Raw genomic sequence first — 24,947 nt, forward strand, 5'->3', positions numbered from 1 at the left:
TCTGTGCCTCAGTGTTCACATCTGGAAACTGGGGGTAATACCTGTCAGGATTGTCATGAAGACTCATATAATCCGTGCCAAGTTATTCCAGCATCCGTGAATTATATCTGTTTCTCATCATGATGAAACAACTGAGCCAGGAAATCCACTGTCTTGATAAAGCTTCGATTTAGAGAATAATTTTATCTGCTTAGCTGTCTTCGCTCTTTCTTTTTCTTTCTAAAATTAATTGATTTATGAAATCCCGTTGTACTTGACGTTGCTCCTGCCACCTTGCTCAGAATAGAACCTTCTCGGCACAGGGATTTCATGTAATGAGGCATCCGGGGTGCACGTTAGACGCGTGAATTACCCATACATGCAGACGCAAAGGCCCCGGAGGTGAGTCTGCGGTACGGGCTGCCTGCTTCCAGGCGAGTCAACATCATGTGCCTGACAATCTTCCACAAACACGGACAGTAGGGAAGAAAACAAAGGCGCTGGCAACGTGCCACCCCAGAAACCATCCCTACTCAGGCGCTGTGACAGAGCCGGGGGACAGAGTCACTCACCCTGAGCGCTGAATTGGGTCTCCTGCAGGACGTTGATGATGTCCTCTCTCGGAGGCAAGCTGGGAAATTTTTCTTCCAGGATAGAGAGAATTTCTTCCTGCTTCTCTGAGATCTTCTCGGATTCCATGGTCATCCACTTGAAAAGGATGCTACCTAAAAGACATGAATGAAAATGGCCTTTCACTTTCCAGCCAAGCCAGGATGGGAGCCAGGAAAATCCATGTTTTCTGGCTTGTCTATCCATACTTCCACTTTCAGTTTCTTGTCTGGACCAGAGGCCTCCATGGAGTAGCTTTCAAGAGGCAGGTGTTAGAAAACGCTTCAGATACTGTCTGCCCCGTCTCTTTGATCGCCAGGTATTAATCTCTGCAATGTAACAGCCTATTGCACACTTCCTAGGACAGAGTTTATGGGTAAAGGAACAAAATGGATAGCTTGCCCCACCCACACAAACCTACAAAAATAATATTCATGTTTTTATCATTTCAGAATGGAATTTAATGGCAAACTCTTTTAAAATATTAATATTATTTACTATTTCCCTTTAATATTCCCTTTAAGAGACCACAGAGGAGACTGCTTCCACTCATCACATTACAGGGCTCACATATGAACTTCTTCCTTTTAACAACTCAAGGACTGCATAGTCTGTCAGCAGGAAAGGAATCGGACAAGGTGGTGAATCTGGAGCCCATTCTCAATCTCCCAGGAACCACACACTTCTTCGAAGTTACTGTTATCCATTTATAAGAATTCACAAGCTGGGGGTAAATTACAGGCCGCGATTACACAGTAATTTGCCAACAGGAATGACCATCCTCTGACAAACTCCTGGAATTTTCTGTGCACAATCACACCATGAAAAGGAGGATTTGCCACTTGTCACATCCCCTTCCCCTGTATCTTGATCCGGGCTAACATGGACCACGGGGGAGAGAAAAGTTTTACTTATGATGAATGACGAAACTCTCTAAAAGTCGCCACACTTGTTGATTAATCAAGGTGTCACCATCTCTCCCAACATGGGGCTCGAACTCATGACCCTGAGATCAAGAGCCACCTGTTCCACTGAGCCAGCCAGGTGCCCCACCACTTGCCCATTTTAAAACAGAAATAATACTGCTTTCCCAGCTTGCAAAGTTATATTGAGAATCAGTGAATGCAAATATTATAACAACAGTAAATATGCCAAATATATTTAAAGCATTTCATTCACTCATTCATTCATTCATTCATTCCTTCAACAAAGAAGCACTTGCTATGGGCAGGGCACAATGCTAAATGCAATGATTCAAGACTGAGATACAGACATTCATGCCCCTTGAAGCTCATAGTCGTTTAGGGGCTACAAATAAGTAAACACACAATTCCGTCATTAGAGGGACGAGGAATATCACTGGGGAATACACAGTACTCTAGATCTAGACCAGAATCTAGGAGTCACAAAAAGCTTTGTAGAGAGAGTTAACCTTGGCTGAGACTTGACGGATAACTTAATGTAAAGGAAAAGTAAGAAGTTCACGGTCACGTAGACCATGTGCAAAGGCACTGAGGTGGGAGAGGCTCTGGAGGGATTCTTACAAAACGTAAATGTGAGGGGCACCTGGGTGGCTCAGTCGGTTAAGCATCCAACTCTTGATTTCAGCTCAGATCGTGATCTCACGGGTGGTGGGACTGAGCCCCGTGTTGGACACTGCACTTACAGTGAGAAGCCTGCTTGGGATTCTCTCTCCCTCTCTCTCTCTCTCTGCCCCTCACCCATCCCCCGCCTTTCTCTCTCACTCAAAAATAAATAAATACACGTTAAAAAAAGAATCCCTCTAGCTACCAAGCAGAGAATGAATCAGACAAAGCATACCAGGAGAATTAGAAGGCTGTTTTAGATGAGTGTCAGGGAAGAAGCAGTCCACAGGCGGAGAAGTGGACAGATTCAAGATAAATTATCATTTAAAGGTGGGGAGCAGTCAGCTGGATTCTTCGGTCTGACAATTTCTGGCACAGAATCCAAAACATAAAGATGGCTTTTCCACTCTTTGTTGAGGCAACAGTGAGTCTGAATTTCAAAAAAGACCCTCATCTGCTTCTGGCTCTGATAAACTACTTGTACCAAGAACAAGGAGAAAAGCTAGATAAAAGACCAAAAAAAAAAAAATTACACTAAAATATATTTTAAAAAATCTGTGATGACATCAGGCAGTTACCCAGGTGACTATCTTAAAAGTGAAGATCCTGGAGAGAAGGAAAGCGCGAAGGGGTGACGCCCACACTTGGTGTTGTTCGTCCTCTCTGGGTATTTGTTAATTTAGAAGTTGTAGCTAACGAGATAAGAAGATTCACAGACCTAACAATAGTTTCACAGGGGTAGGGAGGCAAAAATTGAGGTTTAGGGCTCTCTGCAGAGAAGGAGTCTCGGGTTAAATAACCCAGGTTTTGAGAGAAGGCCCCTGGAGAGCCATACCCTGGGAAAGAGGTTGGAGAAAAATGATCTGCAGGGTGAGTCGGGTCCACCACCAGATTTTCTCAATAAAGTTTTGGTGGAATACAACCTCACTTATTAACGTTGCTCATGGATGTTTTTGTGCTATAATGATGGTGTGAGTAGTTGCAACAGAGACTGTAGGCCTGCAAAGCCTAAAATTTTTACTGCTTGACTTTACGCCGATAAAGTTTGCTGACCTCTACCACAGCCAAAGGATGAAGCAAGAATAGATTAGTCCTCAAGACGACGCAAGTCCTGATTTGAGTCAGCTCAAACACAAAATAGATGAAGTTTCTCTGACATTCTTCTAGCTACCTCTGGTGCCAGAAGCCTGTCCCCTCTGGAGCAAACAAATCTCATCATCCATCGCTTCGTTGTCTCTACACCTTTCATGTATGCTGTTCAGCAATCAATGATAAATTACCAGGCATTAAAAAATATATATATATGATCAAATGACTGAAAAGTTCAGGGGGAAAAAAAAACTCATGAGAGAAGGAACGGAAACAGAACTAGAGGGAATTTTTAAAAAGGAGCTGGAGAATTACAGTAGAGAATTAGAATCTATAAATAAAATATGCAAAAGAAAATTTTAAACTGCAAGTTTAATCATTGAATGTAAGAACTCAAAAAAAAGTAGGCATGCCTGGGTGGCTCAGTTGGTTGAGTGTCTGACTTTGGCTCAGGTCTTGATCTCACAGTTCGTGGGTTCCGGCCCCACGTCGGGCTCTGTGCTGACAGCTCAGAGCCTGGAGCCTGCTTCGGATTTTGTGTGTGTGTCTCTCTCTGCCCCTCCCCTGCTTGTGCTCTGTCTCTCTCTCTCAAAAAATAAAATAAAGGGGTGCCTGGGTGGCTCAGTCAGTTGAGCGTCCGACTTCAGCTCAGGTCACAATCTTGCAGTTGGTGAGATCGAGCCCTGCATTAGGCTCTGTGCTGACAGCTCGGAGCCTGGAGCCTGCTTCTGATTCTGTGTGGGTGTCTCTCTCTCTCTCTCTCTACCCCTCCCCTGTTCATGCTTGGTCTCTCGCCCTCAAAATAAAATAAGCATTTAAAAACTAAATAAGTAGGGGCGCCTGGGTGGCGCAGTCGGTTAAGCGTCCGACTTCAGCCAGGTCACGATCTCGCGGTCCGTGAGTTCGAGCCCCGCGTCAGGCTCCGGGCTGATGGCTCGGAGCCTGGAGCCTGTTTCCGATTCTGTGTCTCCCTCTCACTCTGCCCCTCCCCCGTTCATGCTCTGTCTCTCTCTGTCCCAAAAATAAATAAACATTGAAAAAAAATTTTTAATAAAAACTAAATAAGTAAAATAAAAAGTTTTAAAAAAAACGTATAAAAAGAACTCAAAAAATATGTTCAATGACAGATGAGATCCACTGAGAAGATTAGTAAATTGGAAACTAAGTCAGAAGAAAATCTCCATGCTGAAGAATGGAGAGACTAAAGGGATGAAAAATCTACAGATGAGCATAAGAGACCCAGGGAACATGGAGAAAAGGCCTGACATACATGCAATGGAAGTTTCCCTTGGAGGAGAGAAAAACGGGACTAAGATTATATTTAAAAAGGCAACAGCCAATCACCTGTCAAAATTAATGAAAGATACTACTCCACGGTATTTGTGTTCAACTATGAACCCAAATCAGGATAAACACAAAGAAAAAGACCTCTAGCCATATGACACTAAAACTGCTAAAAATTACAGAGAATAGAAATTTGAAATCAATCAGAAAAAGAAAACATGACTGTCAAAGGTACAACAATAAAAGGGAGAGCTGACCTCCCCCAAAATGATGAAAGTCAGAAGACAATGGAATTGTCTGCAAAGTATGGATAGAAAATAACTGCCAATCTAAATTTCTGTACTGAGTGAACACATGAAAAAATGAAGGCAAAATAAAGACGTTTCCAGAAAAATAAACTGAAATGGTCTGCCAAGAGAAAACCCACACTGAAAGCAAGTAGGAGCAGAAGAAAACCATTATATGTGGAAGCAAAGAAATGAAGGAAGAAAAGAGGCGCACTGGAGAACGAGAATACGCGGATAAGAATAAATCAATGTTCATGGCATAAAACAATTGCAATATCTTATGGAGTTTTAAATTTATGCGTGATTAAAATACATTCCAGTGGCAACAAATTGCAGAAGGGACCAAGTAGAGGTAAATCGCTCTACGGTTCTTGGACTGTCAGGAAAGTGATCAAAATATCAATTTATATGAAATTAGAATTGTATGTTATAACATGTATGTAACCACTAAAATATCTTTCTTAAATAACTGATATCTCACAAACCAATGGGGGGAAATGTAATAGCAAAAATACTTTAATATAATAGGAGTAAAGAAATAAGGAAACGGAAGAAATGTGAGACAAGTTGAAAACAAACAGCAAAGGGGCGCCTGGATGGCTCAGTCGGTTGAGCGTCCAACTTCAGCTCGGGTCATGATCTCACGGTTCATGAGTTCGAGCCCCGTGTCGGGCTCTGTGCTGACAGCTCGAAGCTTGGAGCCTGGAGCCTGCTTCGGGTTCTGTGTCTCCCTTTCCCTCTGCCCCTCTGCCTCTCACACCTCTCACACTCTGTCTCTCTCTCTCAAAAATAAATATTTTTTTTTAAAAGACAAAATTATCAAACTGAATTTTAAAAGCCATAATAGCAATATCCTGTTTTGACTTATGCCTTGGGGTGCCCGGGTGGCTTGGCCAGTTAAGTGGCTGACTTTGTAAAAGCACACCTGAGATATGGTGAAATATGTTGAGATATGTGGAAAGACTGAAAGTAAAAAAGTAGAAAAGATGGAACAATTGTATGATATATTAATTGGAGACAAAGTAGACTAAAGTTCCCTAAGAACCGGTAGGGAAAAAAGTCTGTAAAGATGTAGAATATTTGAGCAGCAGGAGTAGCAAAGTTGACCAAACTGGCGGGTATTAAACACTGTCATCAACAATGGCGGACTAGACGTTCTTGTTTAGCACAAATAAGACGTTAACCCAAACTGACCATCTGTTGAGGCATAAATCAAGTCTTTTTTTATTTTTTTAATGTTTACTTTTGAGAGACGGGGGTGGGGGGTGGGGAGGAAGGGTGGAGAAAGAGGGGGACACAGAATCCAAAGCGGGCTCCAGGCTCTGAGCTGTCAACACAGAGCCCAACGCGAGGCTCGGACTCATGAACTGTGAAATCATGACCTGAGCTGAAGTCGGCCACCTAACTGATCAAGCCACCCAGGTGCCTCAAGTCTTAACAAATTTCAAAAAATTGCAACCACAGAGTTACCATCTATGGCCACCATAACAGTCTGAAAATCAGTAATAGGACAAAACTAGAAAATTCCCAAATATTAGAAAATTAAACAACACACTTCTTTTTTTTTTTAATGTTTATTTTATTTTTGAAAGAGAGAACGTGCAAGCAGGGGAGGGGCAGAGAGAGAGGGACACACAGAATCCAAAGCAGGCTCCAGGCTCTGAGCTGTCAGCACAGAGCCGGACGTGGGGCTGGAACTCATGAGCCATGAGATCATGACCTGGGTCAAAGTTGACGCTTAACTGACTGAGCCACCCAGGCACCCTAAACAATGCATTTCTAAATAACTCATCGCAAAAGAAGAAATCACAACATATTGTAATATATTTTAATTGAATGACAATGAAAATATGACATTTAAGTGTATGGGATGTAACCGAAGCTATGCTCTGAGGAAAAAAACCTTTAAAAGCATCAGATGTTAGGGGTGCCTAGGTGGCTCAGTTGGTTAAGCACTAGACTCCTGGTTTTGGCTCAGGTCATGATCTCATAGCTTGTGAGTTCGAGCCTCAAAATGGGCTCCACACTGATAGCACTGAGTTTGCTTGGGATTCTTTCTCTCTCTCTCTCTCTAACTTAAAAAAAATTTTTTTAAAAAGCATCAGATGTTAAAAAAAACAGCGAACTTAACTAAAACATGTGAAAGGAAGGATATAATAAAAATATAAGTGTATTTATATATAAATATAATAGTTATATAATATATAATAATATAATATATAATATAAATTTTGCAATTTGCATAAAAATATAGTTTTTTAACTGTTTAAGAAAAAAAAGAGAAGAGTGAGAGAAGGGCATAATTTAGCAAAATGAGGAATGAGACAGTAACATACTACAGATTCTCCTAATACTAAGAGATAAGAACAAACTGTAATAGATTATAAAATTCGTCCGAAAATACTCCTGAATAAGTGCTTCTGAATAATACTTCTGAATACTTCTGAAAAAAAAACCCTCAACTTGTGAAGTCTGGCAGGAAAGAAATTTAAAATCCAGATGGTTTTGTATCTGCATAAAAATGAGTCCCATTTCAGGGCACCTGGCTAGCTCAGTCGGTGGAGAATGTGACTCTCCATTTCAGGGTTGTGAGTTCAAGTGCCCATATTGGGAGTAGAGTTTACTTAATAAAAAAAAATTTTTTTTTAATGAATCCATTACACTTACTATCCATTGTTCCGAACTTCTAAGAGATACACTAATTTTATACAAACTCTTCCAAAGAATAGAAAGAGAGAACACTTCCCAATTTATTTTCTTTCAGAACCTAGCATAATCTCAATACCAATATCCAACAGGGACATCACAAGAAAGCAGAATTAAAGGCAAGTCTCTTAAATAAGCATAGAAAAAAAAAACCCCAAACCAAACAAAAAACTTTTTAAACTAGTCCCAAACCAAATTAGCAATATATTAGACGTTATCATGTAGTCACCAGGTAGGGATTTCCTAGGAATTAAAGGAAAATTAGCATTTAAAAATCAACCAATATAATTCAGCATATTAACAGAAGAGAATATCATCTGACCATCTCAGGAGATGTCAAGTAGTAAAACTATCTAAAATCCAGGATTTAATCATTATATAAAATCTCAGCCAAGTGGGAATGGAACACAACTGCCTAAATTTGATGAAGGACATTTATAAGAAGCAAATCAAAAAAGTAAACCTTGTATTTAACTGTGAAATACTTGAAAGCCTTCCACCTCAAATCAGGAATGAGACACCTGCTATTTCTATCCATCACTGCACCCTGGCCAGAGCAATGAGACAAGCAAAACAAGTAAAAGGTATAAGGAAAGGAAAAGCAGATCTAAAAACTGTCTTTCCTCACAGATGATATGTTTGTGTATACAAAGAACTCAAAAGAACCTACAAATGAGCTTGACATAGTAAGTAAACTTAGCAAGGGCGCTTGGTACCACTTTAATAACACAAAATCTCCTGTATTTCTATAAACCATCACAATTAGAGAATTGGATTTAAAAATTAAAAAAAAACTGTAATAGCATCAAAATGTAAGATCCTTAAGAATAAATTTCACAAAAACGCGCCTGTCTCACAGTCGAACTAAGAATCACCTTTTTTTTTTTTGATTTGGGGATCTTAATTTTAAAATACATACAATAGAAAGCAGTATTCAGAAAGTAGCATTGCACTAAACAAAGTCCTACAGAATAAGTCAATGAAAGAGACTTCCAACACTGATTTATGAGTCTGACATGAAAATGCAAAACACGACATACTAATGTAGGAGGGAAAAAAATAACTCAAAATCTTTCTCACCAACAACTCCGAGTTGTTTTTACTGCAAAGGAATGGTTATGGCCCAGCTTTATTCAAGGGATTCACCGATAGCAAATTTTTCTATTTCACATTAAAGACCCATTTACGTATATGCTTAACTAAACATCAATGTCAGGCCATATAAGCAGCCAAAGGCACCTCGTGGCAAAATCAAACCTGTTTTTGGAGTAAGAGTTGATTTAACTTCCAGCAAATTCTGCAGAACTAAAAAAACAAAAATATTTAAACCCATACACATGTACCCAACAGTGTCGCAGCTATTCACAGGCCAGGGGGGTTTAACAAGAAGCAACAAAGAAAGCAATTATAATAAAATTATAACAAACATTTCATTCCCTTAGAAAAAAATCAACCACAATGTGCTTTGTTCAAAAGAATGGCAAAGCGAAGGACCTTTTGCCAAAAGCAATCGCAGTACATTAATATTAAACATGATCTAATGAAGTCAGAAGTGGTTTGGGGAAAACATTCACCACAGTAAAGGCATATTCTGCATGATAAATTCTTAGCAGAAAAGAAGGGATTCAAACCCCTTTCCTTGTTTCACTTGGGATTGATTCTTTTTTACACTGAAACAAAAAAATTAAGGAATGAATAACAGAGAGAGGGAGGGGGGGGAGAAGAAAGGAGAAAAAAACAGATAGAAAATACAACTTCGTTCGCAGTTTTGCCTGAAAAGGGATAATAAAAAAGAAGCCTATTATTCTAGTGCTTAATAATCTTATCGATTTAAAACATGTGAATTTAAGAACGAGGCTTATCTTGGCATGGCATAAGAACTCGGAGGTTGAGGAATTGTTCTGGTTTTATATCTAGCAAAAAAAAAAAAAAAGTAATTTCTTTCCTGTACCCACCACACAGATCTTCCCTCTTCCTGAGCAAAACAGGATGGATGAAATTCCCTTTGGACTCTGTAACCATTTTGGGAGACAGATGATTCACTGGGAGACATGATTCCCTCTTTGGGCAGGAGAGGAAAAAAAAAAAAAGAAAAGAAAAAATCTGGCTCTGTTCCTTTCCCATCTGACCTCCTTAAAAGGATCTTTTTTGAAGCTGTTAATCCAGGCTACTAAAATAGCAAGCAACTATTCTTTATTGAAGTTCAAATGGCATTGCCAATAGAAAGGAGAGACTGCCTTTTCTTGAAAACCTAGGACATAGGTTTTCTGCGTCCTACGCGATGAATAATTGCCATCGTTTGGTTTGCTATACGTAGTGAGGCTCTGTCAAGGTCTTATACAAATAAATGTGACAGGCCTTTCGGTGGGGGGAAGCGTGGTCTTAATGGAAACCTGACTGGTAATCAGTGGCTGCAATCTTATCATTGCCAGCTTGTTCCCAGAAACACACACGCACGCACACACGCGCGTGTGCACACACACAAATACACATGCACACAAATCCCCAATGCGATGATTCAGCAATTTAATGCAGCTTACATTTGGCAATACTCCTCCGGTGCACACCTCTGGGGAAATTAAAGAACACGGACTGAGGATTCTGGCAGGTCCACAATCGTTTGTTTTTGGCAAACACTCAGGGCATAGCCCAGCACCAACTTTAGGCCACTCTGACTGCATCCGGTGACTTTTAGAAAGATGCAGCTTGCAGCTTGTTTGAAAACGATACCAAAAAGGTCATAGAAGCAGAGAATAGGAAGGGAAAGAAAGGAAGAGCAGAAAGAGCCGACAAGGAAAGGCAGAAGGGGAGAAAAAAATAAAATAAAATAAAGAACCACAACAGAAGAAACAGATGTGGGGTGGGGGAGACGAGTAAAATCTCACTTCCAAAAGCCAGGGTCATTTAGGATCCCATCCGAACAAGCACATTCTCTTCGTAGACAAATAACTTCTTACACAAATAATTGCAAAGTCATCTATGGAAGTAAATCTGTGTCTTTCCAATTAAAGGTGATACTAATGATCTGTATCTTGAAATCTCAGCAACCTGTAGACTAAAGAAATTTAGAATGGAAAATAAGGTTGCTAGTCTTAATGGTGAAGTTGATTAAAACAACACCAATACACCAATTGGAGAGTTGAAACTATCAGACACACGGCACCCAGTTCCTGTGTAAACCGTTACTTCATATGACTGAGGATGTCGATGACATTATTAGGGGTATTTTCCGGAAAACTGATGCACAGAAAAAATTCTCAGATTTTTTTTAAATGAGGAACTGACATATGTATTTGTTTTAGTAACGATATAATTACAGTGAATTTGATTTCGATTTTTTCATTGGCTCCAAGAAGCTCCTACACCAAGTTTTGGACTGAATACAATTTTTACAATTTTTATTCCTTTCTCAATATGTTGTTTTGTTTTTCTAGACTCTTTTTCCCTTGTTTTATTATATGCGCGTGCATTTTTGTAAACAACTTCAAATATTCTATGGGAGAAGGAAGGACCTGAGTAATAAACGGAAAAATGACAGATGACCGACTTCTGCAAATAGATAGTACATTTGATATAAATGTAAAGATCTAATAACAATGAGAGTATATGCTATATGATTCCATTTATATAATATGCAAAGCAGGCAAAACCAATCCGTGGTGTTATGGGTACATCCGGAGGGAGTAAAAATACACAGGAAAGCGAGGAAGCCTGGGTCATAAAAATGAGAATGCCGGTTACCTTTAAGGAGGGACTGAGGAGTGATGGGAAGGAGCACAAAGAGGTCTTTTTATTCAATTTCTTTACCTGGGTAATTGTTAAAAGGATGTTCCTTTTGTGATAATACTCTGAGCTTTTTATATTTATGTTTTGTCTTCCTTCCTGTATATGTAGTATACTCCACAAGAGGATTAAAATTATATATATAATTATATACATACATATATATATATGTAGACAAACAAAAGATGAATAAAAACAAAGGCTTGCAAAGAACAGAATAAGTTCTACCAGGATTTCTAAAAACTAAATAAAAATAAGAAGAGGGTTCATTACTGGAAAGGACAATGTCCAAATTCTGAGCGTTAAGAATGTTGGAGGGATGGGCAGGAACGAAATGGATGTTACTCTTTCACAGAACTACCTAAATCAACACATTCATAAAAAGGAAAGTTATAGGGGTGCCTGGGAGACTCCGTCGGTTAAATGGCTGACTCTTGATTTCAGCTCAGGTCACCATCTCACGGTTCATGGAATCGAGCCCCACATCGGGCTCCACGCTGACGGCGGGGGGCCTGCTTGGGATTCTCTCTCCCTCCCCCCACCGCCCACATCTCTCTCTCTCAAAATAAATGTTAAAAAAGTAGAAAGTATATACACAATGGTGCACAATGCCTCTTACGACAGTACTTCCTGAGGTTCCGCTACGTGGCAGACACTATTCCAGGCGGCAGAGACACATCAGGGGAGCAGTGAACAAAACACATTAGGTCTCCTTTCTCATGAAGCTTGCATTCCGGAGTGAGGGAGCAAAAGGGAGGAAGAAAGTCGTGATAGACAGAAAGATTAGGAGACAGACAGAAATAAGCGTTCCAGAAGGAAGGCACAGCTTGTATAGATCCTCAAGAGTGGAAAGAGTTTGGGGTATCTGAAAAAGCCCCTGTCCCTGGAACACGCGACGGGAAAAGAAAGGTTGAAACGCACGAGAGGATATCAGAGCAGGCAGGGGAGATGTCATGTTGCAGACTGCGGGGCTTGGGGATGGTGATTGGGTTTTGACTGTGATGGATTTTGACTTTCAGGAGATTGATGTGACCGGTTCACACTTGCCAAAGGCCGTTCTGACTGCTTCGTAGACAATGGATTTCATGGAGGAAAGAGGGCAACACTCAGGCGGCCATTGCATTAGTGGAGGAGAGGCAGAATTGCAGTTCCAACTGCATTACTAGCAGCGATGGTGGGAAAGTGGATGGATTCAGGCTATGTTGCAGACAGAGAGTCAGCAGGACTGGCTAATGGATCAACGTGGGAGGAAAGGTAAAGGAAAGAATCAAATATAACGCCTCGCCTGTGGCTTGAGTAACGGGTGGTGGGTCGGCGGGGCCTTTTACTGACACGGGGAAGCCGGGATAAAAGCAGGCTTGGAGGTACAGGGAACTAACGGGGTCCATCACAGCCGTGTCAAGGCGGTGGTGCTAGTGAGACATGCATGCGAAGATGTCACATGGGCACCGGAGATGAACCTGGAATGTTAAAGAGAGATCTAAAATCGCAGAATGAAATGAGGTCACTCAAGGATAGTGTATAGACAAGAAACAGACTCCTAACTCTAGAGAACAAACTGACGGTTGCCTGAGGGGAGGGGTGGGCAATGGGTGGGAAAGGTGATGGGGATTAAGCAGCGCACCTGTTGTAACGAGCACCGGGTGACGAATGGAAGCGACGAATCACAATATTGTACACCTGAAACTAATATTACGCTGGATGTTAACTAACGGGAACTTAAAGAGAAGCTTTAGCAAAAAGGATAATATACAGAAAAAATGTCCCAGGATGAAGTTCGAGGGCGCTGCCATATTTCAAGGTTGAGCAGAAGAGAAGGAGTTTACCAAGCAAGGCTAAGGAAGAGTAGGCCCGACCTCTTGCACGTTAAGGAACACTCTGAAAATTACCATGTTTTCTCCAGCCTAGTGGGCTAAGAGGCATACTGAGGGTCCTCTCCAAGGATGAGGAGATCAATATCCTGACTCAACTGAAATCCTTTTACAGCGCACCACGGTGCCTCAGCACGGTGTGTTCTAGGATATGACCACAGGAATGAAAGGCAAAGAATAATCAAATTGACCAAGTATTTTTTTCATGCTAAATTAAGGGGGGGGTTAGTATAAAGTTTATAATAACATATCCTCCAGAGAGGTCTAATTAGGATATTTTTAAAGACTCTTCCAAGTCTCAGCCATAAATATTTAGTCTCACGACATCTGGAAACAGTTTTCAAAATTCTTGATGGCAAGGTGAGCATAGAAATTTTACGTTCCTTTCAAGACGTAGAAGAACGCATAAATACATTCTAGAAATGTGTGTCAAGTTAATGGTTATTTTGAGCACCCCAAAATATAAAATGACATCTTAGCTGTGTATAGAGACAACCTTTTGGAAAGAGAACTATCCATGTTACGAAAATAAGGAATGCTAACATTATTTATAGACACGTCAAAAACCTCCCATTGGGTTTGGTGTTACTGCATGATCAGAAGACCATGAAATCGAACTTTGAGTTGAGTGAACGTAACAAAATTTGACTCGATTCCCTTCTGACGCCTACTAAAGACTGATATTCCACCACCCCTCCACCTGTGTACGTCCACGTCCACATGCACACGTTGGCCAAAGGTCTCCAGAGCCTTCTTTCCACGGCATGAAGCCACCTTCCAGGTGTAGGGACTCTGGACTCTCTCATGACACATTGCATTGCAGTCTTTGCACATAGAGGCACTTCCTCCTCTTACATCCCAGTGTCCAGGCAGCAAGGAAGTGATGTCCCTATTCTGCCAACTTCCTAAGGCCGCTTCAAGGCCAACCTTATGGAAGACCTCCAATGAGAAGAAAAACCAAGGTCCTTTACCATACCTCTAATTCTTTTTTTTTTTTTTTTCGACGTTTATTTATTTTTGGGACAGAGAGAGACAGAGCATGAACGGGGGAGGGGCAGAGAGAGAGGGAAACACAGAATCGGAAGCAGGCTCCAGGCTCTGAGCCATCAGCCCAGAGCCTGACACAGGGCTCGAACTCGCGGAGCGCGAGATCGTGACCTGGCTGAAGTCGGACGCTTAACCGACTGCGCCACCCAGGCGCCCCATCCATACCTCTAATTCTTGATAGCTCTGCCAACTAAGACCAACATAACTCATAAAAGGGGTCTGCATCCCTTCTAATTCCCTAAATCTCCATAGCATCATTATTATCAACGTCAACAACAAAATCATACCTCTGTGCCAATGTATCACAGTATCGCAGTTTGATCTGATTTTACTATTTACAGAAAAGCAAGATGATGAGCAATTTGGGGACCAACTGCCTTTCGTTCCGGCTAAATAACACACGTATTTTTTAAACAATAAACCAAGCTTCTTAGTTTGCAAGAAATTGAAACAAAATACTCTCTCGTGTTTGATCATTTGCACTGCTAAACAACTTCCCTCGTGGCTGGGATCCCAATTACCTTTATTTTCCTTCTGCTCTGTCACAGAGATAAATGATCATAGTTACTTGGTTTAGTTGGGGGCACAGTTTCCCACAGAGCATTTTTACAGATGTCCATTGGCAGAAAAATATTTAAAACAGGTTTACTGGGGCCATTAGTTGTGAAATATTTATAGGAGTCACAAAACTTGGACATTTTCCTCTCCACATTGTGGAAGAGACAGAGGAAGAGAAGGAAAGTGTCCTCAAAAGACTAGCTTCAGGGGCGTCTGGGTGGATAACAAGTGGTAAGCATCTGACTCTTGATTTCGGCTCAGGTCATGATCTCATGGTTTGTGAGTTCAAGCCCCGCATTGGCCTCCACACTGTTAGTGCAGAGTCTGCTTGGGATTCTCTCTCTCTTTCAAAATAAATAAATAAACTTAAAAATTAAAAAAAAAAACAAAAACAGTGGCATCAACATTTTCTTGGTCTTCTCCTTCCTTTTTAAAAAATTCTTTCAGTCTGTTAATCACTGTTTTTCACTTTCTTGTGTTAAATAATTCTGAGAAAAATCTATGTCTACCATGTTCAAGATGGATTATTGAAAGAAAAAAAAAAAAGCTTTATACAACACCCAAAGCTGTCCTACGTAGACAATAATGAATTTTTGTGGTAATTTTGGGCCACCAAAGTCAACTAACAATTTCCAGGTTAGAAAGCACTTTTTGGAAGTGGCAGTCTCCACGAGTGGAAACGAAAGATTAAAAAAGGTAGGGGCGCCTGGGTGGCTCAGTCAGTTGAGCGTCTGGCTTCAGCTCAGTCTCACAGTTCGTGGGTTCGAGCCCCGCGTCGGGCTGTGTGCTGACAGCTCAGAGCCTGGAGCCTGCTTCGGATTCTGTGTCTCCCTTTCTGTCTGCCCCTCCCCCGCTCATGCTCAGTCTCTCTCTCTCTCTCTCTCTCTCCTTCAAAAATAAATAAAAACATTAAAAAACATTTTTTTTAAAAAAAGAAAGATTAAAAAAGGTCATTGACGATGGTGTGCTGGGAGCACAGTGTTTAAAGGAGGCGAAGTTAAGACGGAAAATATTACAATGCCAATGAGGTGGTAAAGTGACTGTAAAAGTCCTGACACAAAATCACCAAATTCAAACGTGTTTATTTTGTCATCCAAGCAGTGTTCCGCAAACCAAGCTTCTAGCAGTACCAGGAGATATTTCGATGTGAGGAGTGGATTCTGGCCCGAGTCACACTGCTGTGGGACCAGAACCGCCTCTGGAAGCTCTGGACGGCCAGAGGAGCCATTCTGCCTCCCCAACAGACGGGAGGCAGTTCCGGTGAATAGTGAAACAGCAAAGACCCTTCATGCCTATTTTTAAACGCACATTGTTAATATTCAGTGTAATGCTACTCTTTAACAAACTCTTTACTCCCCACTTCCCTGATGAAGCTTCCCGCGGTCTTTAAAGGGGTTGTTAAGCCAAGAATGGATCACACTCATTCTGCATGAGCAAGTCGAGAAACACTCCATTAAGCCCTCCAGTATTTAATAGAAAGAGCCATCTCTCACCTCTGAGGAGATGAGCCAGCTGCTCGGTGATGAGCTCAGGAGCCTCCCGGAGAATCTCTTTCACCACAAGGGAAGAGGAAGACTCTCGGAACTCAAGGCCGCCATCGCTCTGCTCCACCGGATTAATGACTTTGACAACCGCTGATTCTAAAGTTTCGTCCTCGCTGTAAAGCAAATGGCGGAGAGGAAAGGAAAGGGATATGGCACATCGTCTTACTTTCTGGAAGTATTTAATCAATGCTCTCACACAAAAGACTTCCTCTCAACGGCCAAAAAGATGAGGAAGCTCGCGTGACCCTTAGCCTATGCGTCTTCACTTTCCATATTACCTAATTACACCCCCCCCCCCGCCCCGAAAGGCTTAGTCGCAGCCCCTCACGCCGTAGCACTTCTGTCTCTTGTTTTGCTGTTGAAAAATAATAATAAATAAGAATAGTAGTAGTAATAGTAATAATAATGGCTGCCATTTACTGAGCTTCCGCTGCAGGCTAGACACTATCATCAGGCCAGAAGGAATGTCACCAAGTCTTCTACTACACGATGACCCTATGAAATGGGTTCCAGTGAAACCCTCATTTTTAACATGAGGAAATAGGGGCACATGGGTGAGTCAGTCGGTTGAGCATCCAACTCCTGATTTCGGCTCAGGTAACGATGCCAAGGTCGTGGGATCAAGCCCCACGTCAGGCTCCATGCTGAGCATCTATCCTGCCTAAGATTCTCTCTCTCTCTCTTTCTCTCTCCCTCTGCCTCTCTCCCTGGCATGTGCGCTCTCTCTCCCTCTAAAATGAATAAATACAAATTTTAAAAAGTTAAAAATGGGGAAACAGAGGCACAAAGTGGTTAAGAAATTTGTCCAAGGTCACAAAGCTTATAAGCAGACTAGCTTGTGTTTGAACCCTGATGTGGTTTCAGAGCTTGCATATCTGGTCACAGTGCTGGAGAAAAATGACCACGGGCTTATTTACTTCCACCATCATCCTTTTTTTTTTTTTAATCTTTTAAAATTATTTTTTAGTGTTTATTTATTTTGGAGAGAGACAGAGTGCAAGTGGGGGAGGGGCAGAGAGAGAGAGAGAGACAGAACCCAAAGCAGGCACCAGGCTCTGAGCTGTCAGCACAGTGCCTGACACAGGGCTCGAACTCAAGAACCATGAGATCATGACCTGAGCCGAAATCGGACGCTTAACTGACTGAGCCACCCAGGTGCCCCCCCCCCACCACTGTCATTCTTCACATGTGAGATGAGTTGGCTTCATCAAAGGCAGAAAGAAAGAGGTGAATAAGACTGACGTTGGTCTTTCCGTCATGAGTGGGAATGAAGGAAATAAAGATCTCAATTTTGGAAAGCATTCTGTTTCATAAATAGTCCTGAAGCTCAAGTTCACAGTGTCAGTCCCCAAACCAGCAGTTTAGCAGTTTTTCAGTTTTCACTAAGAACAAAACTCTTCCAAAGATTCTGACTTCCCAAGATTTCTTTAGCTCCTTGCACTGCCTTTATCCCTATTTATTCACATGAATTGGTTTGTAAAAGTGAGCACATAAATTGAGTCAAGGAGGTGATCATCCCGAACACTGATCATTGAAGTCAGTCAGATAACCTCCCAGTAACTCTCAGCCAACAACTGATTAATAAATAGGCAAAAGAATTTGTGTTTCAAACGGCATGGGGATAAAAACAGCCCCACGCGAGCAGACTGTTTTCAAAACTCTTTAGAGCTGAATGAACTGCATGACAGGCAGGTCAGTGTACTCGTACCTAAATATGCTTCCTAAAAAGAGTTCAATAAAAAATTAGATGCTAGTACAAGTTCTTATTTCATGCACACTAACATCAATATCCACTGGTTATGGTCCTAAACCATCAGCAAATTGGCAAAGTGTGCAAAAAAAACTATTGTCTCAAACCACTGAGGTATTTACTAGTGAGTCTTCATTCAATAGCACTACAGAGCTTATCAAAAGGGCATTTTTGGGGGCACCTGGGTGGCTCAGTCGGTTAAGCGTCCGACTTCGGCTCAGGTCATGATCTCGCGGTCCCTGAGTTCGAGCCCTGCGTCGGGCTCTGTGCTGACAGCCTGGGGCCTGCTTCACATTCTGTGTCTCCCTCTCTCTCTGCCCCTCCCCTGCTCATGCTCTGTCTCTCTCAAAAATAAATACAGATTAAAAAAATTTTTTTAAGATTTAAATAAAAGGGCATTTTTGTGCTGGGTTGGAAAGTCCTTGAAGGTAGACAATTTGTCTCATTCCTCTTTACGTACCTTGAGATTCTTGCACTAGTTAGCAACTCCTAAGTACACGCTGAAGGATGCAGAAGACCCACATTGAATCCAAACTCTTCTACTAACTTCATGTGGTACCCTGGACGAGTCATTTGCAACAGTGGGTCTCAGATTTCTTGTCCATAAAATAACAAGTTTGAACTGCACGGACTTTCAAAAATCCATCCCGCTCTTACAGTATAAAATGGCATGAATGAAAGAGCCAATGATCAAATGACTTTCATAGCTGTTGTCTACAAGTTTTCACTTCACCACTGAGATGTCTTTCTTGAGAACCTTTCGGTTTTAGTTAGCATGTAATTTCAGTTTTCATTACACATTTACAGCATCAGTACATAGGACTGTTGTGTTGCTACAATAAACTGTTTCAGATTGTTCAAAATTATAATTTTGGTCAATTCTCCAAGAACTTTCCACTCAGAGATGTCATATTTGAAATGCAAAGGCCAAAACAGAGAGCTGGCATGGCCCAAAGTTTGCCGTAAGAGAAGAAAAAATATTCTTTTTCTTCCGATGTCCTCTGCCTTTAATGCCTCTCCCTAAGCCACAAAAGTCCTGAATGAGGTGGTACTTTTCCCATAAGGGCCTTGGTTAAAGGCCTTACCTCCAGAGCCTTACCTCGCCAGCACATTGCTGCCAACGAGCGTTATAGATAACTTCCCTTCGTCATTTAGCTGATGCAGATTAATTTCATCTCGGAATATGTGGAACGATTCAGAGATGTTCAGCTCTTCTAAAATAAACCTCGTCTCAGTGAAGTAATTGAATTCAGTTCTTGGTATGTTCAGCACTGGCAAACAGAGAACTCCAGGTGGACTGACCTACCGAGAAGAAAGTTGGCTGAATCACTGACAACAGCGAGAGGAGAAAAAGCACAACTCCGTTTTTTACACGCCCGAGGGTAATCGTAAAGGGAACAAAAGTCTTTTGGCCTCACTAACCCGGATGACATTCAAAATCGATTCTTCCCAAACCCAATTAGTAGAGCAGTATCTACCGGCAAATGGCCCCTAATATTTTTTAAACATTCGTTACTCTCCATGAAACCTCTCGTGCCTTATTTTAAATATCTTATGTCGGGGCGCCTGGGTGGCGCAGTCGGTTAAGCGTCCGACTTCAGCCAGGTCACGATCTCGCGGTCCGTGAGTTCGAGCCCCGCATCAGGCTCTGGGCTGATGGCTCAGAGCCTGGACCCTGTTTCCGATTCTGTGTCTCCCTCTCTCTCTGCCCCTCCCCCGTTCATGCTCTGTCTCTCTCTGTCCCAAAAATAAATAAAAACGTTGAAAAAAAAATTTAAAATATCTTATGTCTCATTTCAACATCTCCACGATTAAAAATATATATGTGCGCGCGCGCGCGCACACACACACACACACACACACACACACACACACACTCTCTCTCTCTCTCTCTCTCTCTCTCTCTCTCCTTTTCAGGGGAAACAAATTCATAGGTCTTTATGGAATTAGCAGAAAATCAGAATGATTACCGCAGGGCGGATGAGAACTGTGTGATGCAGAAAGGCATGTACGTCCCATGCACATGGGATGCCTGCCATTGAGCTCCAGCCAATGGTTTACATGCAAAAATTTCAGGTTTTTTCAGGATAAGAATCTTTCAATTACTCAAGAAAAGCTGCAAATCTAGATTTGAGGCTGTTATCTACGATGTTTGTTACAATTAATTTTTCTAAATTAAAAACACTATGGAGGTTAACAAAAACTCATTTATGAGCCAGATTTGGCCTACACACTACCAGATTGAGATCTCTGTTCATTTCTTATATTGGAAAAAAAAATCACATATTAACAAACTTGTTATTAAAACATTGTTGGGTGGGGGCGCCTGGTTGGCTCAATCGGTTAACCACCCAACTCTTGATTTCGGCTCAGGTCATGATCTCGCGGTTCGTGGGTTCGAGCCCCACGTCAGGCTCCGTGCTGACAGCACGGAGTCTGCTTGGGATTCTCTGTCTCCCTCTCTCTCTGCCCCTCCCCTACCTGTGCTCATGTGCGTGTGCTCTCTCTCTCCAAATAAATAAATAAAGTTAAAAAAATGTTTTAAAAAATTGTGGTAAGAAGGGGAAACAGGAGACAGTAGGAGTTGGAGAATTTCAGATTCACATACTTTTCTATAGGAATTTTTTAAAAATAAAGGTTCTTTGAAAAATTACTATGAGTGCACAGCAATAAACCCCAAATATCCCTGAGAGAAGGTGGGGTTTGGTAACACTGAATTTTTGCATAAAGTAAATGGCCTTTGTTCTCACATCATCACCAGCTCTGTCAAAGCATAGTGCTTATTACACAATTTTAATATCTTTGTCATCTATCTCCTTTCCTGGCATTAACAAGGCAGCGATTTTTGTCTTTTTTGTTCAGTCACGTTTCCTAGTGCATAAAACAATCTGGCACATAGTAGGCATTTAATACTTGTTTGTTGAGTGAAATAAATGAATCACCCATTGCTATAGTATATAAAGCACAAAGCCATTCCAACAAAGTGCTTTTTCTTTTAACTGTCAGGCTAATCCTGAATCACAGTTGGGCAATAATCATTAGAAATTTATGTATAGCCAAATCAAAACCACACTGAGATACCACCTCACGCCAGTCAGAGTGGCTAAAATGAACAAATCAGGAGACTATAGATGCTGGCGAGGATGTGGAGAAATGGGAACCCCCTTGCACTGTTGGTGGGAATGCAAACTGGTGCAGCCACTCTGGAAAACACTGTGGAGGTTCCTCAAAAAATTAAAAATAGATCTACCCTATGACCCAGCAATAGCACTGCTAGGAATTTGCCCAAGGGATACAGGAGTGCTGATGCATAGGGGCACTTGTACCCCAATGTTTATAGCAGCACTCTCAACAATAGCCAAATTATGGAACGAGCCTAAATGTCCATCAACTGACAAATGGATAAAGAAATTGTGGTTTATATACACAATGAAATACTACGTGGCAATGAGAAAGAATGAAATAATGGCCTTTTGTAGCAACGTGGATGGAACTGGAGAGTGTGATGCTAAGTGAAAGAAGTCATACAGAGAAAGACAGATACCATGTGTTTTCACTCTTATGTGGATCCTGAGAAAGTTAACAGAAGACCATGGGGGAGGGGAAGGAAAAAAAAAGTTAGAGAGGGAGAGAGCCAAACCATAAGAGACTCTTAAAAACTGAGAATAAACTGAGGGTTGATGGGGGGTGGGAGGGAGGGAAGGGTGGGTGATGGGCATTGAGGAGGGCACCTGTTGAGATGAGCACTGGGTGTGGTATGGGGACCAATTTGACAAAAAATTTCGTATTAAAAAAAAAGAAATTTATGTACAGAAATTTACTTTTCCTAATTAGTTGACTGAGTTATCTCTAACTCCTGATACTGAAACTTGAGTCAAGCACATGTGGCCTGAGCCTATCCTGGCAGGATCTTTTTGGAGGTTAGGACCAGAAGAAGGTTTCTAGCCCCCCAACCTCTGCTGGGTGCCTTGGAGAATGCCATTTTTCTTTCTGAAGCGCAGTTTAACCCATCTGTAGAATGGAGCTTACCTACCAGAAGGAAAAGTATTTAAAAAAATTTTTTTTCAGTGTTTTTTTTATTTATTTTTGGGACAGAGAGAGACAGAGCATGAACGGGGGAGGAGCAGAGAGAGAGGGAGACACAGAATCGGAAACAGGCTCCAGGCTCCGAGCCATCAGCCCAGAGCCCGACGCTGGGCTCGAACTCACGGACCGTGAGATCGTGACCTGGCTGAAGTTGGACGCTTAACCGACTGCGCCACCCAGGCGCCCCTAGAAGGAAAAGTATTTAAATAGGGTCATACATGGGAAGCTGCAAAGCTCTGCATTTATTCCACGTTTATACTCTCAGAGGAAGTAGCCACGTTCTCAGAAGAAAATTCAAATGGAGATGCAGACCTTTCGTAGGGGGCAGGGCCAGTAAATTAAGAGGAAGGCACAGAAATATAACAAATTCCAGTATGTGACCCCCCAGTTACTCCATATTTGTCCCCATGCTGAGCCTTAGAAGGAGAAAAGAGGCCAAACATCTCTTTACCCATTTTATCTATCACAACTACTTTCTCACTCCTTTGGTTGCGTGTTATATTCATTCAAGACATTGGAGTTGGTGGGGGTGGTGGTGTTATATAATTTCCTTAAGAGTCCACACCACTATCTTTCTAAAGACCAGTCTTGTTCAGTCAACTCTATGTTCTCGAGACAAGCGATATTTGTTTTCTAGGAGTCAAAAAGTCCAGTTAATAGGATTAAGTATTTAATATGCATTTGTTCACATAGGCATGTTTATATCCTTTATACCAATTAATCGCCCTTGTAAAGTTCAACAAAGTTTAATATTTTTTGTTTTTTTGTTTTTTTTTTTTGAGAGAGAAGGGGGGAGACAGAGCGCGAGCAGGGGAGGGGCAGAGAGAGAGGGAGACACAGAATCCGAAGCAGGCTCCAGGCTCTGAGGTGTCAGCACAGAGCCCGACACGGGGCCCAAACTCACGAACTGTGAGATCATGACCTGAGCTGAAGTCGGACGCTTAACCGACTGAGCCACCCAGGCGCCCCACGTTCAACAAATTTTAAGATAAATTTGATACAAAGTCCATATGCAGAGATCAGAATATTTTACCTGGCTCTCTCGTCAGCTGCTGCCCTAAGCCATTCTTGCCACCCACAGCTCACTCTAGAAGACAAGGTTTCATGTGAATTTAAATCACCCGAGATCAGCTATGCATACTCTCAGAGCCAAGAATCCAAACAAAATTGGAATAAAACAAATCAGACTCTGGAAAATTAAAAATTCTGTGAAATTGGAAACCGCACCAAGATACTCATAATGTACTTTTTTAGGCTTTGAGGTGACGCATTATCACGGGCTGATGAATTTTATGAAATGGCAATTTTAAAACAATTTGTTAAAAGGTCTTTTCCACCTCTGTAGGGAGGTTGTAGACTTTGCACAGAATACAAAGATTCTCACTCAAGGGAGATCATCACTAACTGAGAATGACCTTGCTGTACAAAGTCAGGGCTAACGGGCAAGAACAGAATATAGATGCGACATGTAACACCTCTGTTCCTGAAAATTCCAGCCAATAGGTTCCGAATTGCATGTAATGTTCACACAGGTTATTCTGCACTTACTTCTCTATTCCCAAGGGCAAGACTAACCAACAAGCTGTGATAAAGGAAAACAAGAAATTCTGACCCTTACTTTTGTTAGTTCTCTGAATTCCCATGAAAGTAAACAACTATCATATATTTTTAAAAATCTGGAAACTGTGACCTTATTGAAATGTCTTATGAGGGCGTCGATAAGAAACAACTAGACCCTACCCAACGCACTGTAGGTGACCAGTAAGTATTTGTTGTTTAATGAATCATAATACATTATTCTCGGCAACAATAAACCAGAACGTGAAAATGGAAGTGAATAGGCTCCTCGTTTTTCCCGAAAATGTTTGTCCTTGGAAGTTATATCATAATTCACATATAAAAAGCACAGTCTTCTTTCCTCTCACCTTGTCTAGAAAGTAAGCGTACGTGAAGGCGGAAATGAGAGAATCCAACTCACACGATTTATGTCCAATAACCACATGGACCTTCTCCAAGCGTTTGCTTCGATTCTGAAACACATAGCAAACAAAACATCACAATTTGACGCGCAACAGATCGATACAAAAAGGACAGTTTTCCATCTTTTTTTCAAAGGTAGGCCTTGGCTCACGCACAACTGCAACAATTCCTAAGTTTATGATGAAGTTTTACAGGAGGACATAAGATTGCACAACACGTTTAAAATTCGGAAATGCTTACATTGTAGCGCACGGTTCAGGAACAGAAAATTGTGAGCTCGCCACCTCAGGAGCCTCCCCAGGTGACCTCTGCCTCTGGCCTCCATGCGTGAAGGGCAGGGAGAGACCAAAGGAAGAGGCGGACCACTTCAAGTTTGGCAGGCGGTAGTTTAATAAACAAGGAGACTTATTTCCAAGGCTTGTCTTGGGCACCTGCAAGATGGGTAGATCGTCACATCTACCTGCCAGAATTTTAAAAATTTTATAGAGGCCGTAACTGGGCTCAGTCATGTGTGGTCTCAACACCACATTACTCTCTCAAGGCTGCATCCTTGGAGCAGCTCCCATGGTGGGAACGGTGGGCAGAACATACATTCCAAGGACAGGGGAGAGGGTGAGGAGCCTCCAACAGCCCAGGTGTAGCTCCGGGGTCAGCCAACAGTCACGTCCTCTAGATGACCTCTTCCAACAGAAGTGTGGTTTCATTAACATTATCACAGTCTGGGGCACATGGGTGGCTCAGTCGGTTAAGCATCCAACTTCAGCTCAGGTCATGATCTTACGGTTCGT

The 24,947-nt window shown here is 41.7% G+C and overlaps 1 protein-coding gene across 6 annotated transcripts in view; it reads right to left on the minus strand.

Moving 5' to 3' along the window:
• PRUNE2 (prune homolog 2 with BCH domain) overlaps positions 1-24,204 on the minus strand; it is a 211,821-nt gene extending 187,617 nt beyond the window's left edge. For 4 of the 6 annotated variants that reach the window (XM_032595688.1, XM_032595690.1, XM_032595689.1 and 1 more), the window contains exons 1-4: positions 24,158-24,204; positions 19,193-19,395; positions 16,293-16,456; positions 552-704 (exon numbers count right to left, since the gene is read on the minus strand). In XM_032595688.1, the coding sequence (XP_032451579.1) occupies positions 552-704; positions 16,293-16,456; positions 19,193-19,395; positions 24,158-24,181 (544 nt within the window). In that variant the 5' untranslated portion in view covers positions 24,182-24,204. Of the gene's footprint in view, positions 1-551; positions 705-16,292; positions 16,457-19,192; positions 19,396-24,104 lie in introns of all 6 variants that reach the window. The other 2 variants (XM_032595692.1, XM_032595691.1) reach the window with 1 other exon arrangement.
• Positions 24,205-24,947: the final 743 nt, after the last annotated feature.

This window comes from Lynx canadensis, chromosome D4, assembly GCF_007474595.2.
Source record: "Lynx canadensis isolate LIC74 chromosome D4, mLynCan4.pri.v2, whole genome shotgun sequence".
NCBI classification, from domain to species: domain Eukaryota; kingdom Metazoa; phylum Chordata; class Mammalia; order Carnivora; family Felidae; genus Lynx; species Lynx canadensis.